At 40.0% G+C, this 16,395-nt stretch overlaps 1 protein-coding gene across 1 annotated transcript in view; it reads right to left on the bottom strand.

Moving 5' to 3' along the window:
- Window positions 1-16,395, bottom strand: part of PDE11A (phosphodiesterase 11A) — a 376,450-nt gene that overhangs the window by 83,192 nt on the left and 276,863 nt on the right. The window contains exons 11-12 of the mRNA XM_055308352.1: window positions 8,463-8,609; window positions 8,108-8,215 (exon numbers count right to left, since the gene is read on the bottom strand). Of these exons, the coding sequence (XP_055164327.1) occupies window positions 8,108-8,215; window positions 8,463-8,609 (255 nt within the window). The remainder of the gene's footprint in view (window positions 1-8,107; window positions 8,216-8,462; window positions 8,610-16,395) is intronic.

Below are 16,395 nucleotides of genomic sequence, written 5' to 3'. Positions count from 1 at the left end.
TGCATTATTAAAATCAAATTTACTTTAGCCAAAGTGTACACTGAGGGTTTCATTATTGTAAATGCCACATACAATATGCTCATGTCTCTCTGTGAAACTTGGAACTGCGAGCATGAACCAAAGGTTCTATGAGAAGGGTGCCTTCAGGCACACTCCCAGTTGAGCACGTAGCCCAATGTGGGTGATCAGAGCAGTGAGAGCTATTAAGGCACATGTTTGGACTCCACGGGCATGGACAGCAAGCCCAGTATGTTTCTCTTTGGGACTCTGTTTAGTTTGCTTCAAGATGGAATGGCTACCTCTCAACACACAAATCCAAGGAGCAGGCTGACGGATATCAACCTATTCAACTACTCCAAAGCAATGAGTTTAGGCAGAGGATTTTCTCAAGTTTTAGGATGGAAGCAGATTTCAGTTGCTAACCAAGAGTGCTCATGAATAAATTTACACTACCTGATGCCATGTCCTATCTTCTTTTTAAAATAGGATCCTATCTTTGCCAATCAGGGCTAATGTGTGATGAAAGCGTAATGACGAAAAGAACAGGTATCCACAGCTCTAATCTTCTACTGGAGGTGGGGGGATCCTCTACTGCACAAACCAGAGCATCTATATTTAATGGTCATACCCCTTTGGGATTTATATTAATATTTATCTGCTAGTATTTGGGTGTGCTGAGCTGATAAAGAGGCACATCAGCCCTATTTTTGAGGTCCAAGGACCAGAACTTTTCCAGCTGTTAGGGGACCACCATCCAGCACTATGTTTACATGTCCCCTTCACCAGAGCATCTAATGTAACACAAACAATTGTAGTTTGACTAATTATCCATGGGAGTAAGGTGGTTTGGATCAAATTTGCTTTTCTTTCTCAAGATGAATGCAGCTAAATCCTGATTTAAGTCTATAATGACCCTTCCCTTACCAAACTGAGTGGGGAAAACCTTACAGTCTACACTTAAATACTTTCTTTTACAGCCAGAAGCCTCTAAGGCACTTGTCATCAAACAGTAAAACTTAAGTCAAATTTTGGATATACTGTGACTCTCAACCTCAAATAATGTCGCAAATATTTGCCCATGTAAGCCTGAGAAAGATGACACAGCAAAACTTAGTGGTCTGTCTGGTTGTAATTGCGTATGTTGAATAAATGTTTGATACGTGAACAAAAATTTGGGTTGATTTTAATAAATTTTATGGAGTTACTTTTTAACCACTTCCAAGACTTAATTTTTAATCTACCTATAATCATAATTTTACAATTATTTTGGAAAGCTAAAAGCATACCAATACTATAACGAACCTCAAGTGTTCATTACCTAACTTCAACAGGATCCATGGTTTGCTGGTCTTGTTTCATCTATCTGTTCACATGCGTTGTTTTGTTTGTCTGTGTGCTGGAGTCTTCGAAAGCAAACTTCCAGCATGTATCAACACTCTTAACTTCATTCTCAATAAGTCCTAATGTGGTCAAATAAAAACTGGCCAAATATCTCTGCTCTCATGTTTTGATAACATGTGTAAAAAGATATACAAATGGTGTAAGGACAATTTCAGGATAGTTCCCTTAATAAGACATGAAAAAGATGAAGTTTCTACTTCAATTTAGATAATACAAGAAATATATATCGGTATGTATGCACACATTGTATTTCAAAAAGAAACAAGGAAAAGCACATTTTATTCTTAAGGACTTAGCTTTCAACACAAAATATATGTGCTTTGCGATTTTTTGAGGGCAAAGATTTTTTTGTTCACGGTAGTTTATATTTTATGATAAATTACTAGTGAACTGAATATAATACAGCATGTGGTTTGTGAGCACAGAAAATGAGGCAGATCACTTGGCGAACGTTAATTGTGCAGAGACAGACCTCTCCAAGTGCAAGAAGCCGGGTTGATGAATTTCAAGAATATGAGGGCTCTTCAAAGCTTACCCAAATTTTTATTAGTCCTCATTGAGTCAAAATTAGACATGGGACTCATGAAGAATTAAAACTTTTTAAAGCTCCCAACTTGACACCTTGAAGTGCCAGTTTCCAGCCCCGAGAAAGTGCCATCACTAAGTTATAAACCGAGGAGAATGGAGGCTGTGATAAATGACCGTGGCTCTGCTGCTGGGTCTCCCTGACCTGGAGGACTCGGCTGCTGTCATAAAACACAAAGCGACAGATTAAGCAGTTTACCAACACCATAAAAATCTCAAGAATAAATTCCCTTTAATCAAAAATCTTATATTGTAACTAGGCAGCTCGAGCCCTGAAACCACATTCATTTCCTTACAGGCCTGTGTCCATGAGCAGGAGCTTATCCACTCCCCGAAATGCCGGACATGATTATGTTCATACACTTTTACAATTTACATGTCCTAAGAAAAATACCCAGCTCTGGCTGATGGTGCAGGAGAATTTATTTTCACTAGGAAGGGAATGACCCATAACTCATGAATGGCAGCGCTTAAAGTGAGTTATGGAGGTTACTCTCCTGTGTGAGGAAATGGATTGGATTATCCTTCTGCCCAATTGTATGTTTGGTTATTAGCGCACCAGGTTCTTAATTATGTGCGGCTTTGCCTTTTTCCTTTTATAAAATAAATGTGGATAAAGGGAATGTCAACTAGAAGCATGGAGTGCCTAATTGGGGCTCTCAGGGGTGGCCAGAGAGAAGAAAAATAGAAACCTTCTTAAATGATTAAAAGGCATGACTCTTAAATGTAATTTAAACACAGTATTCAAATTGATTAGCTCCGCAGTTAATTTATAGTGCCCAGTACTGATATTCTGCAAATACACTGAAAATCACTCCTTTCCTGAATTGAAAATTTGCCATCTTTAATGTTACACTGGAAGTCAAGACATAGCTATGCAAAGATTAAAGAACTGGCTTTTCTAACATGCAGGTTTTATTGCATTGCTATGATAATGCTGCCATTTATTTTCAAGTACATATAAGTAGTTACTACTTATATGGAAAAGGAACTATGGGAAAATGATGTTTGATGATTATAAGCATGATTATTGCTTGTTACTTTGTTATAGTCATTTACAGAACAAAACACGTAGATCTCTTTGGACCTCCCAATGTGACAATCTACAAAATAAACTTAGATTTCTGTTGAGATAAGGATTCTGGTTGCTTAGTGAAAATATTTTATTCAGAAATTTAATTGGTTCTAAAAACATTTAATTGGTTCTATCCTTCTTGGGAGGCCAGGGCAGGGGCCGGCGGGGGCGGGTGGTGGTGGTGGTGGTGGTGGTGGCAGGGTTGGGGAGGGAGTATTCTAATTGTGCTTCTCAGATCTCCTTCCAGAATGAATTTTCCATCTCAAAAAATCAAGGACTTCTCTGAAAACAGCAGACAGCAGACAGCGCATTATCCTCAAGCTGGTGAATAGGATGGATTTTTCTCCCTAAACGTCCCTTCTGCTCTCTAGTTTGAATTATCAATAAAATGACTTGGCTTATCTCTGAAAATAACCTTGTTGACAACACAAATATGGACTTAAACATGCTACCTCCACATTTAAGATTTAAGAAGCCCCCGGTAAATGTCAGGGGGGTGTCAATGTGTTTGCTGTGATACTTGGTTATTATTAGTGTTTAACTGCAATCCCCCACCAGCGCCACGCCGCCAGCACCACCATAAATTTTAATGTGATCATGTGTTCTTCTCTTCATATCCAGTGAATTCTGCAGGATCATAATATTCCATATGAACCCTAGCTGAACTTTAGTGTGATATGAAGAAAAAACAAGATTTCTAGCAGCGATAGTTGTTCATCGTTTTATAGCTTTTTAAAAAACTGGACACTCGGCAACATGAATAATATTACCCTCAGCTAAATCCACTCATTCAAATGAATCTCTTCTGAGCCCTTACAGGATGCAGGGCATGGCCCAAAGTGCTAATGAGTACATTTATGGGATAGTAAAGAACACTGACTCTTAAGGAAACCTTTTTTTCTCCCCCCTTGGAGAATCTGTCAGAACTCATACATCATTTATAAAACCGAAAAATGTCTCTGCAACCTTGGCACCACCACATACCTTTTATTTTACAGAATACAAACAAAAGCACAGTCGTTTTCTCTATCTCGTCTGCATTGTGAATATAAGGGATGTGTTCTTCACCTTTCATTACGTATGTGCTTAATGGAATATTTTTTTCTACAAGCTTCCATAAATAAAGAGAATTTGCATAATTATTCTTGATCTGCAGGTTTTTCTTCTTTGTTTTAACCAGAAATAGTAACTGGCACTACATGCTGTATTTACCCAAGGAACTCAAAATATTTGGTAAATTTTAGCTACCTAAATATCTCTTTAGAAGCAAAGAATACTATTGAAGCTTTCATTTCAAAATTTGGGAACTTTAAGCCAGAGGCGTGCAAAAAATTAATAAGTCATTAGCAGGGCTTCCAGTTAACTAGATTTCCACTGTTTTATATCAAATTGCCTATTCTTCAAAGCAGCTCATTCTTTTTTTCCCCGTAAAGGAACAAAACCGACTTGCACTCATTCATTTGAGGAATATGAATAATAGTGAAAGGGAATATAAGGGAAGGGAGAAGTGTGTGGGAAATATCAGAAAGGGAGACAGAACATAGAGACTCCTAACTCTGGGAAACGAACTGGGGGTGGTGGAAGGAGGGGAGGGCGGGGGGTGGGGGTGAATGGGTGACGGGCACTGAGGGGGACACTTGACTGGATGAGCACTGGGTGTTATTCTGTATGTTGGTAAATTGAACACCAATAAAAATTAATTTATTAAAAAAAAAACCGACTTGTTACCTAGACATGAGGTTGAATGCTTATGCAAAACACAATTCTGAGTCAATAGGTGTATTTTCCACGTTCAAAATGATTTTAGGGTTAAAGGTTTGGAAGCTAGTGTATTCACTGTTTGCTTGTCCTGTTGTACATGGTGTCATAATTTGCTCAGCAATGACACACAACTATTACCTTCCCACTCTGAGACAATAGGCTTAGAAAGATGCATATACACACAGATGTAAGGCACCCGGGGAGTGTTGTATTATTCCTAACAGCTCTGTGGGCAAGGCGGTCATAATACAATCCGACCTGATAAGGAGGGGCTTTTTTTGGACACACTGGCTTTGTTGGTGCCTCTTTTAAGAAAAGACTGTGGGAGTGTGTGCCTCATTATCTCTTGTCCTAGAAGAAAGAAGTACTTTCAGGGAAGGCTGGTAAGGTTTTTTTTTCCTTCTTTCCTGGCAACTGGCTGAGAAACTTTGCCTTGGAGCGCCATCTAGAGGAAAACAGCCTACGTGTGCCATGCTTTCTTGGCTTTGTGACTCAGACTGAATGAATCCAGTGGTTGGTCTACGATAATATATATATATTTTAATATTAAGACAAAATTTTGTTTCTAATTCAATACACGGAAATACGTATAACTAGAACGGGAATATAATCACTAATGTGAACAAAGCAGTGAAAGCCCTTACTAGTCTGGGGATGCCTGAAGCACTAATGCCCATTCATGGAAATGGGTAAGTTATCATTTTTGCTGTAAGCTGAGGTGTATTCCAGAAATTAGAACTTGTGAGTAAATTAAATTCATTTTTTTCTTCACTGATCGAGTAGTCTTTTTTCATCTCTGTGATTATTTTCTTAGTTAAAAAAATTCTCATTAACCAGGTTGCCCACGGTCAAGTCGAAGAGACTGCTTGTGTTAGGGACAAAAGTAGACATTTTCAACCTATTGTAACCCTTAGTCAAGTTCAGCAAAATTTAATGAGCAGGAAATAATATCTTTTCCAGATGTGGTTTCTCAATTCAAGTGAGGGAGAAAAAATAACATTCACCAATGTATTCTTTTCCAAGTCAGGGTGGGAACTTTAATGGAGAATTCTCCTCTTTTAGAGCTAGCATTAATACGAAAACAAAACCCAAACCTTCTCATACAGGGCTACTCTTCAAGGTTGCTGAGCAGACTTGTAAAAATAACTATACCCTTGAAATACTCTGGCAGTATGAATACTGCCATTGTAGTAACAGCATTTGAGAGCTCTGCTCTCTTCCAGTTCCTGAAAAGGATCACGATGGTCTGTGTTTTGGAAACATACATTGAAGAAAACTGGGTATATATTTCTTTTTACTCCTAAATGTCCTCCCTTACCTACTGCTCTTGCTAACTTGCCCCATCCCGACTATGTTAAGGCTTGTCGTAGAAGTCTTTGACATCTCAACTTACACAAGGCCATTCCTCTTCCCCTTCATCGAACAAGGCTCCTACTGACTTATTTTTGGCAATTCACCATAAATCCATAGGTTCTCCCAAATAACAGGTTAATAATTTCTTTATTGAATGTCTTCTGTGAGCCAGACACATAAACTCTGCACACAGAAAATTATTCCTTGTCTACTGAGATCTGATAGGGAAAAGCAAGATGAAAGTGACTGTTTTTTTTTTTTTTAAACAACTTTGGCACTTGAACAATTAAGGCTAATAGTTCAAAGCATCTTCCTCCCTCATTTGACTGGCCCACTGCTTTCATGGGGTTTGTGCCAGAAGGATAGGGTCAGTCCAGTTTTTCCAGGCCAATCAGCTTGCTCCTTAAGCAGCTGAGAACCCAGAACACAAGTCCTCCAGTATAAAAGCGAAGACAGGTCACATCTATTATGCTATATGCACATTTGAGGTCAAGTTAACCTAACACACATCTGTTGAAAACCTACCAAGTGTACGATGGCACGCAAAGTGCTAGTGAGGTCCTCAGTAAATAAGTGTTGGGCAAGCAAGTGAACGTTGTTGAAAGAATAAGAAATTATCTCTTTAGCCTCAAGCTGCTGACTCTATAGCTAAATGAGAGATCTGTGACTTAAGATACACAGCAGAAAGAAAGACATGTACCAGACATAGTGCAGAGATAGAAGTAATTATTGATGATTGGGGGGATAGGTAAGACTTTGCGGGGGGGGGGCTGGCATTAGATCAATGCCTTCAAGGATGAATAAAATTTCCACAGGCAGAGAACGGGATAGAACATTTCATAAGGAAGGAGTAAAACAATATTTGTTCATTTGGCCAAAGGAAAAGGTCTATCACTTGGAGTTCCCTATATTGGGTTTAAATTTTAGTGTGGGTGCAAAGATGTAAGGTACTTAGATTTATGTTAGAATAATTTAAAACTTGTGTTCTCCTCTATTTTATGTAGTGAATGTGTTTATACATACAAATATACATGCACATTTGTGTACATACATCTGTGTACACACATATGTGGATGTATATAAAACCAAGAGGCCAGAGAAGCCAATATATTTGAGCTGGAAAACATTTTACTTGGTGACAGTTTAACAGTATAAGTGCAAATAAGTCCAAAACAAACCTTATTTCTTGCCAGTAAATGGAGAAGAGAAGATTTTGTTGCAAATCTTTGCCACATTTGCTTTTACTTTATTTATTTATTTATCTATCTATCTATTTATTTATTTATTTATTTATTTATTTATTTATTTATTTATTTAGCTTTTAGTTTAAATTCCAAGGCTTACCTCTGGCCAGTGGCTCTAAATATCTCCAGAAACCAGGCTACCACCTTCCCTGGGCGCCAGCCCCTAGAACAGAGACTTTAAGCCTAGGGTGACCTTAAACCCTAACAACATTTACTCTTACAACTTCCTTCCCTTGGCCTCCCTGGACATCCTCATATGTAAGCACTGTCTCAGGATTTTCACGTTCTTGTGGGTAATGTTCACATGCCCCTACCATGGCTTTCCACCAGCCTAGAGGATTTTACCCATTGATCTCTCTGTTCTGTTACTCACACCCATAACATCTGCAAGAAGATGACTTTGAAAATCCAAGCATTTCTTTTGTAAAAAGAACTGGTTTCCCAAGATAAAACACTGAGAAGAAGCTCAAGCAATCATTCCAAGACTACACCTGCTTCAGGGTGTCGGGTATTTTACAGCATTAATGCTCAGAAATGGTTGTGAAATATATACTCCCATAACCAGGGAAGGTAGGTTCCAGGATAAAATAAATCACGTGGCAATTTGTCAGAGAAATGGAAATGTGAAGAAGGCCTACAGGTTCATGCAAATGACAGATGACCTTCCACCACCACCGAACACACTTACTGTTAGCATTGCAAACATCAGTTGGCACACATTGAAGGCATGTCTCCAGTTGTGGTACAGAACCATTCGATAGTTTTTCCTCACTGTCAAAAGCCACCTACACAGTGTCTGAAACGGGAAGGGAAAGGCTGTATCAAGTGGCTGTATGTGTCTCCAGTGGCTGTTATTCAACCGATGCCTCATGTCTGAGTAATCTTCACCACCCAAAGTCCTCCCACAAACCTCTCATGATTCTCACAGTAATCTCATGAGGTCTGCAGGCTGAGTGTCATCATCCTCAAATTGCATTTGGGGACCCTGGCTACCACGTTGTCCCAGGTGTGCTCCTGGGATCACCCAAGACAGAACATCTTACCTCATAGTCAATTTTAAATTTCTGCACCATCCCCAGCTCCATGAACATGCGAAGGGCAGCTGTGATCATGGCGTCAACGTCAAGAGAGAAGTCGTCAAAATGTATGTCATCGATGGCAAGTTCTGACACCGGAGGGATGTTGGCTGCCTACAAAACGGAAGACATAAGTCAAGCCAAGTTCACCAGCTTTTTCCAAACCCCTCATCTCACTCTCCTTTCCTGCTTATCAGACGCGCCACATAAATCAGACCTGACCTGCACTTACACTCCGATACAGCTAAACTCTGAGCTGGAAATGTCTTTTGTTTCTGAACTGCAAATGCTCCAAGCAAATGAAGAGGGTGGGGGTGGGGGGAAAGGGAAGGTAATCTGAAGAAAAAATATACACCCTGGATCTTGTCTGCAGAATTTAGAATACAAAGCTGTCTAGTTTACTGAAACTGCACTCATACAATATATTCTGATACGTATTACAGAGCACTAAACCAAGAAACATCTGGGCAGCCAGCAGCTGTGAATTTTAATTGCTGCTGTTCAGAGGACATAGGAATACACCCCTTTGCCTTGTTTCTTGAATCCCTACATCCTGTAGCTGTGCACATGGACTTTGTTACACATGTGTTCTATATGTTCAGAAGGATGGAAGGGATCAGATAGCACATCTCTGGCCCCAAATGTTTTCTTAATACAATGAGATGTTTGGAGGATCAGCATAAGCATATGTTTCACTAAAAGAATAAATTTACAACATCGTTTCATTTCATTCTATATAAACATCACAACATAATTACAATACTGGTTGTGCATATTCAGGATTTTTAAAAAGATTTTGTTTATTCATGAGAGACACACACAGAGAGGCAGAGACATAGGCAGAGGGACAGAGGGAGAAGCAGGCTCCATGCAGGGAGTTCATGTGGGACTCGATCCCAGGACCGGATCACGCCCTGAACCAAAGGCAGCCACTCAACCACTGTGCCACCCAGGTGCCCCATATTCAGGATTTTCAAAACACTCACTTTGGGCAGCTGTCCATCAGTTGCCCCACATAAACTTAAAGGGAAGAAAACAATTTTTGGGAAATCATTTTCATGCTGATCTCATTGGGTTTACCATATCCTTTGGGCCATTCTTGGTAAGGGAGTAATTTCTACCTTTCAGATCATTGGAGACATTCTGGATTCATTATTTCTGGTCTACTCACTGGGTGTAAATTACTCAAGGAGTAATCTTCACCTTGGGACTATTTTGGCTGAGCAGTGAAATCTGACTCTGATCACCCTAAGCATTCTAGAAAACATATAAGCAATCCTTCCTTCCCGACTCCATGCTCCTCCATAAGAATTTGTATCTCTAGGTTAAAGTCTAAACACTGGTTATTCCTTATGACACAGAAGAACAATGAACAAATATATAAATGCGGTACAATTGTACGATAGGGATCTAGAACTTTTTCACCTTGTGTGGCTGAAACTCTGCACCCAATGGCCAACTCCTCATTCTCCTCTTCCTTTTCTTTCTTTCTTTTTTTTTTTAAGATTATTTATTTATTTATTTATTTATTTATTTATTTATTTATTTATTTATGACAGACTCACAGAGAGAGAGAGGCAGAGACATAGGCAGAGGGAGAAGCAGGCTGCATGCAGGGAGCCTGACTCGATTCTGGGTCTCCAGGATCACATCCTGGGCCGAAGGCGGTGCTAAACCACTGGGCCACCGGGGCTGCCCCTCATTCTCCTCTTCCCTTCGCCTCTGGCAACCACCCTTGTCCTTTCTGTCTCTATGAGTGTAATTACTTTAGAGATCTCATATAAGTGAAATCATGTAGTACTCATGTGTTTGTAATGGGCTTATTTCACTTAGCATAATGTCCTCAAGATTCATTCGTGTTGGACCATATGACAGTATTGCCTTCTATTATAAGGCTGCATAATATTCCATCGTGTATGTATGCCGTTGACCCTTGAACGACCCATGGGTTTGAGCTGTCGGGTCCATTTATATGCAGCTTCTTTTCTTTTTTTTTTTAATTTTTATTTATTTATGATAGTCACACAGTGAGAGAGAGAGAGGCAGAGACATAGGCAGAGGGAGAAGCAGGTTCCATGCACCAGGAGCCTGACGTGGGATTCGATCCCGGGTCTCCAGGATCGCGCCCTGGGCCAAAGGCAAGCGCCAAACCGCTGCGCCACCCAGGGATCCCTATGCAGCTTCTTTTCAATAAATATGGCACAGGTCTCTAAGTGTGTTTGCTCTTTCTTATGATTTTCTTAATGTTTTATGTTCTCTAGCTTACTTCATTGTAAGAATACTATAACTAGGGACGCCTGGGTGGCTCAGTGGTTGAGCATCCGCCTTTGGCCCAGGGCATGATTCCAGGATCCAGGATCGAGTCCCACATCCGGCTCCTTGCAGGGAGCCTGCTTCTCCCTCTACCTATGTCTCTGCCTCTCTCTCTCTGTGTCTCTCATGAGTAAATAAATAAAATCTTAAAAAAAAAAGAATACTGTAACTAATATATACGATACACAAAATATGTGTTGATTGTTTATGTTATTGTAAGGCTTCTGGTCAATAACAGTCTACAAGTAGTTACATTTTTGGTGATTCAAAAGTTTTATGCAGATTTTGGACTGCGTGGGGATTGGCACCCCTAACCCTCATGTTGTTCAAGGGTCAACCACAATACATTTTCTTTATCCATTCATCTGCTGATGGTTTAGTCTCTCTTTTAATCAGCGTATCTGTCAAGAGGCTTTAGGGTGTTAGAGGTTTTCCTCAGCTGTGTGGTCATCTTTGATTTTCAGATTATGTTTACAAGTCGGGCTCTATAGGTCCTGTTAAAGCTTCTGCAGCCTTCTCTGGAGGGGGAATCTCCCTGGCCTGGTTCCTTGGGAAAGCCCCCAAATGTGGGTATCTTTAGGGCTTTGCTCTTAGCTACTTAGATTCTCCAGAGAAGAATCTTGTGGGTTGAGCCTGGCTGGGAAGATGATGGGGGAAGTCCCTCAGCCTGGGTTTCTAGCTCTTCATTCAACCCGTTCGCAGCCTGTACTCCTACCTCAAGCTCTGTGCTGGTGTCTCCCACACCCGAAGAGCAGCTGTTACACACTCTTAAGCTACACACAGCTCCCAGGGTTTATGAAGTGGAGGTGTGAGGCAAAGATGTCACGTCTCTTAGATTCTCTGTTTTCCTGTACATAGTCCTACCATCATCCCCACTTCCAAAGGTACTTAATTAGCCAGTTCTGGAGCTACCTGGGAGGGGCTTTGTGGTATAAATTTGTTTGCCTTGCAGCTTTTCCCATTGCTGGCTTATTTTGGCTTTTTCGGGTTTGCTAAATTACTTAATAGTCATCCATCTGTTTTCTAGCTTTCAAAATTTTGTTAAGTTCTCTCCCAATTTCTTTGTTTATGCCCTAAAAATTTTTTTCTTCATGGTGTTTTAGTGGGGCCTGAGGAAAGAACAAAAGAAAATGAGTCCATTTACTCTACCATCGTTATCCAAAAATCACTGAAATTATGTTTACTAAATGATGCCTTAACTGATCAGCTTGGAGAACTCAGAGGTAAGCCAGTCTTTGGTTTTTCAGTCCCTTTGTTTCCTTGTGTGTGGGCCTGGACCCAGAACCCCAGAACAACTCTACTTCTACCACACGTTTCAGGGCTTTCTATATACTCTGAATATCTGAGCTTGTAGTCTGTTCCAGTTCAAACCAAAATACAACTGGAAAACCACCTTCCAAGAGAGTAGAAGCCTCGTCTCAAAAGGCACAAGTGTTTCTGCTCTCAGAAGAGTCTGGTCCTGAGTTGGCAGAGGAAGTCCGACCCCCTCACAGCTGGTTTCCCAGGAGCTTATATGGCAGGGGAGGCTGTGCTGCTCTCCAGGTGGCCCCTGTCTTGTGGATTATTAATAGTGTAGTCTCTGATGCCATTATAAATCGTCTACTCTTCAAAGGCACTAAATTCACTTAATTATCTTAAAAATTAAAGAATATGGGTATTTTTTCATTATGAAATGTTAATGGAAAGGAAATAAGAACATTAGGTTGAAAAATGTAGGGTGACCTCTGGTTCACCAAGACCCATACTTATTGACCTTGTCTTTTTTCCCCCTAATAGGTTGATTGATCCATGGTTAAATCATACCAGTCTATAGATCACCCCGAGCCCTGTCGTAAACCCTTGCTGGCACTTGTAGATGTAGAGAAAATCCCTGGCCTTTCAGAAATAGCCGGTTTCAGCTATTTTGAGAAGTATATATAGTTTTCATCCACATTCCTGGGCTCAAGAGAAGTTTCTGGAGGAAATTATGAAGAATTGAGAGTACTGTGTGTTCTGTGGAGGTGTGCATGGAGATCTTGTCTGCAGAAGATTTGGAAAGAGCCTTCCGTTGTCAAATTTCCTTGTTACAGAACTACAAGCTTGGCATATCTTCTGATAAGTAGAGAATGGGACCACATCTTCCAAACCTATAATTACTCTAGACATAGTATATTAACAAAACAAATCAAAGTCAATTTCTCCAAGTGTCAGTCTTCAACTTTTAAATATTTATAAGGCACCATATCCCTAAATCAAAGAGGAGTGCTACAATCCAAAATAACTACTGAATTAATAGCCAGGAAATAACATTTGGATAAAAGAACCATTTACTTTACTGCAGCAATAAATGAAAACACAGAATTATGAGTCCTGGAGCTAATTTGAATAATGTTCAAGAAGTGGGACTCTAGCTGGCTGGGAGTACCTGATATCCTTTGACCATTCCTCTTCTTTGTTTGGGTCTTAATAGTTAAGTGGTTATCAAAGGGAGTCATAAAACTGCCTCCTCTAAAATTGAAAAGGTAGCTTTACAAAGAGGCCATAAAATGTTAAAATACAGTCCTGGATCCCCTGACACATGAATATTACATTTTGTGATGTTCAGAAAATGGGAAGAAACAACAAAGTGGGTGGTGGGTCCAGCCCAAGCCTCTCAAAGGCAAAATGACTTGTCACCAATCCAGTCTACTCATTCACTAACCCCTTTGGACAAGAGCAGAAGTTGGGTGCTGTAGGATCCTGGAATTAATGCTGACAGGAGACTAGGCTGTGGGGATGTCGAAGGGATTGCAAACTTCTTTATTTCGCCGCACTTTTATAGTTCTTACTACAGCGAGGCACTGTTCTAGCACCTTTTGCATGTTGACTCATTTGCTCCTCCTGAGGACAATAAGAGGTAGGGAACGTTTTTAATCCCATCTTACAGATGAGGCAAGTAGGACAGATGATAGACAATCTGTTCAAATTTGCACAGTGGGCATTGGCAGAGACAGATCTGAACCCGGAGCATCTGGTTCCTGACCATTACACTGCCTCTAAAAATGGGCTAATGCCAAACCAAGGGGTCCCCTATCCCTGTTTTATGGAAGCTAACTTGGGTGCATCAGGGGTGGTGTTTGAGATTTAGGTCCAGAATACTATCCATCCATTTTTCATGATGAACAGCATGGGTCCATTTGAGAGGACAATATTTTGGTCTTATAGGAATTCATTTGGGAAGTCTCTAAACTCACAACTGCCTTTAGAATGGCCCCCAGTTGTTAGCTTTGTTTTGATTAGACGGAGCACAGAATCAGCTCAACCAGCTTTTTGTCAGAAACCTGGAAATGTTTCTCTAGACATTTGGGACACAGTTGAGAAATGCATAAAACATATACAGGCAATCAGATTTTAGAGGGACTAATAGTTCTAGAAGTAGCTAGTAGTTTAGATAGTATACAGTCACATTTCCAGTGGTGAAGAGTGACATTTTAACGAATTTCTCTTCTTGCTCAGGAAAAGAGGAAATGATTTCTTATTAATCCCAGGGCAATGTTGCTTTCCTAAATTGACTTTCAAACAGGAAGGTTGGGATATTTGGGAGCCCACAACATGTGAAACGTGTCGGGAAAGTACAAAATTCAAAGGAAAGACTGTCACAAAGCTCCAGGAACACACTGTTCAGCTGCCGGAGAAGGTGCTGGCTGCCCAGCACATTTGTAGGAGAAACCCACTCGCTTGTCTACAAAGCACCACCAGAAGTCACAAAGGGCTGTGAAGCCAGCTGGGGGTCTGTGTAGCAGTGTTGTGAAGATCCGAGGCGTATTCCTGGGGCCAGACATAATATAACGAGATGATCAAACACTGTGGCTCATGGGCTTAATTTATATGTGGGAACAATACAATTTAGAACATAAGAGAGAATATAAACATCTAAGAATTGTCAAGAAATCTTTTTAAAAGAAGAGTTATAAGGCCCTATCCTGTCTCAGATTAAAATATAAACATAGCATATTTTAACTTGTTTGTGTGATAAAACGTAGACTTTATCCCTTTGATTCAGTCAACACCATTTTTTGTAATGTAACTCCCTCTTTGAATACCTCTAAGTGTTCAACGTGGTCTGCTGAGTGAAGTATAATTCCCTAGCTCGGCATTCAGGGCTCACCGTAAACTTTGCCCTTCCAGTGTTCCCATCTTCCAGTTGTCTACGGAAGCATCAGGCTGGGCAGTTAGTCATCTCATCGCTCCCTGTTTCAGGTTAGTCTACTCCCTGCCCATGCCCCCACCCCCACCCCGCTAGCCCCATAATGGGTTTGACTTCTTCCTTACCCTGTGCCAATTGAAATTCAAATCCCATCTTCTTTGCAAGTTCATTTCCATTCATTCATTTCTATCTCATCCTACAGTGATGTTTTCCTTCTCCGCAGTTCTATAAATCACCGTAATACTTACAGTCACTTTATACTCTTGGGTTTTTCAAGTATACCCATTAGAGCAGGAAGCAGGTGCCTGAACTTGTGTGCATGTGAAGTGATTATTTGTGATTGGGGGGATGGGTCCATAGCTTTTTTCCAACTCCTCTGTGGTTTCACGTGGATTCTGCAGCTTAACAAAGTGCAGGTGATCCTTACGCACATTCAAGGGCTGTTATGTACCTGCTGAGGGCTGTTTCCTCCCAGAATCTTGGTACACATGACTACTTGAGTTTCCTGAACAGGGGCAAAGCTTCCCGGTACACAGCTAACCAAGTCAAAGGGCATTTTATGTATTTGTCTTTTTTAAGTGCATAAAAGAAAGGAAGATTAGTGGTCAATAATCACTTGTTTGAAAAGTGAGGAGAGTTTAAAGAACTATGACTCCTGGGTACAGTACGTCCCTTTTCTTACTAACCTTTAATTATTCTCAATTACTGTTTAATTCATGTTGGTTTTCTAGGCTTGAGGAGACCTATTACTTTGACTCTCTTAATAGGAGAATGGAACTTCTATCGTCTCTTGACATATGGTTTTCCAAAAATTTCACTGGAAGTTAAAAATCTTAGGGCCTTCCTTTTATTTCTGTTTGAGCTGTTCTAGTGAAACTATCTTAACTCTACCTGTTTCCTATTGATCTCAGGCAGTGCCTTTGTCATCTTTCATGCAACCACTGTAAGCCTCAGGGGGCGCGATTCCCAGAGATTTTTCTTGTCATGGTGAGAAGGAAAAGTAAAGGAAACATCAGACTGACTGTTCCTTTCGAAACGTAGAAATTTTCTTTTATGTGATGTCTTTTTAAGACTGACTCTTTTATATTTCGGATGTGCCATTCTTATTTATGTTTATCAATGAAACATAAATTCTTCACAGTAGCACTGAAAAACTTAATACTGCATTTCAACAGAAACAGTCATTTTTAAAGAGATTTTCTTTTTGTAGTATATAACATTTAAGATAAAATTAAAAGCAATAATATAAGTTTTTTTTTTTTTTTTAAAGGTATCAAATGTTTCTTCTTAAACACATGAAGGTATCCCAGGTCAACTGATGCAGTATTTGTTTATATATTTCCAGATTTTCTGTAGTCTCTTCATAAAAGAAGATTGTTTAAAACTCAGAGTACAATATTAATCCATCTTGCACATTACAGC

Source organism: Nyctereutes procyonoides, unplaced genomic scaffold (assembly GCF_905146905.1).
Source record: "Nyctereutes procyonoides isolate TBG_1078 unplaced genomic scaffold, NYPRO_anot_genome, whole genome shotgun sequence".
NCBI classification, from domain to species: Eukaryota; Metazoa; Chordata; class Mammalia; order Carnivora; family Canidae; genus Nyctereutes; species Nyctereutes procyonoides.
The sequence above is the reverse complement of the archived record's forward strand: the minus strand, read 5'-3'. Positions and strand labels throughout refer to the sequence as shown.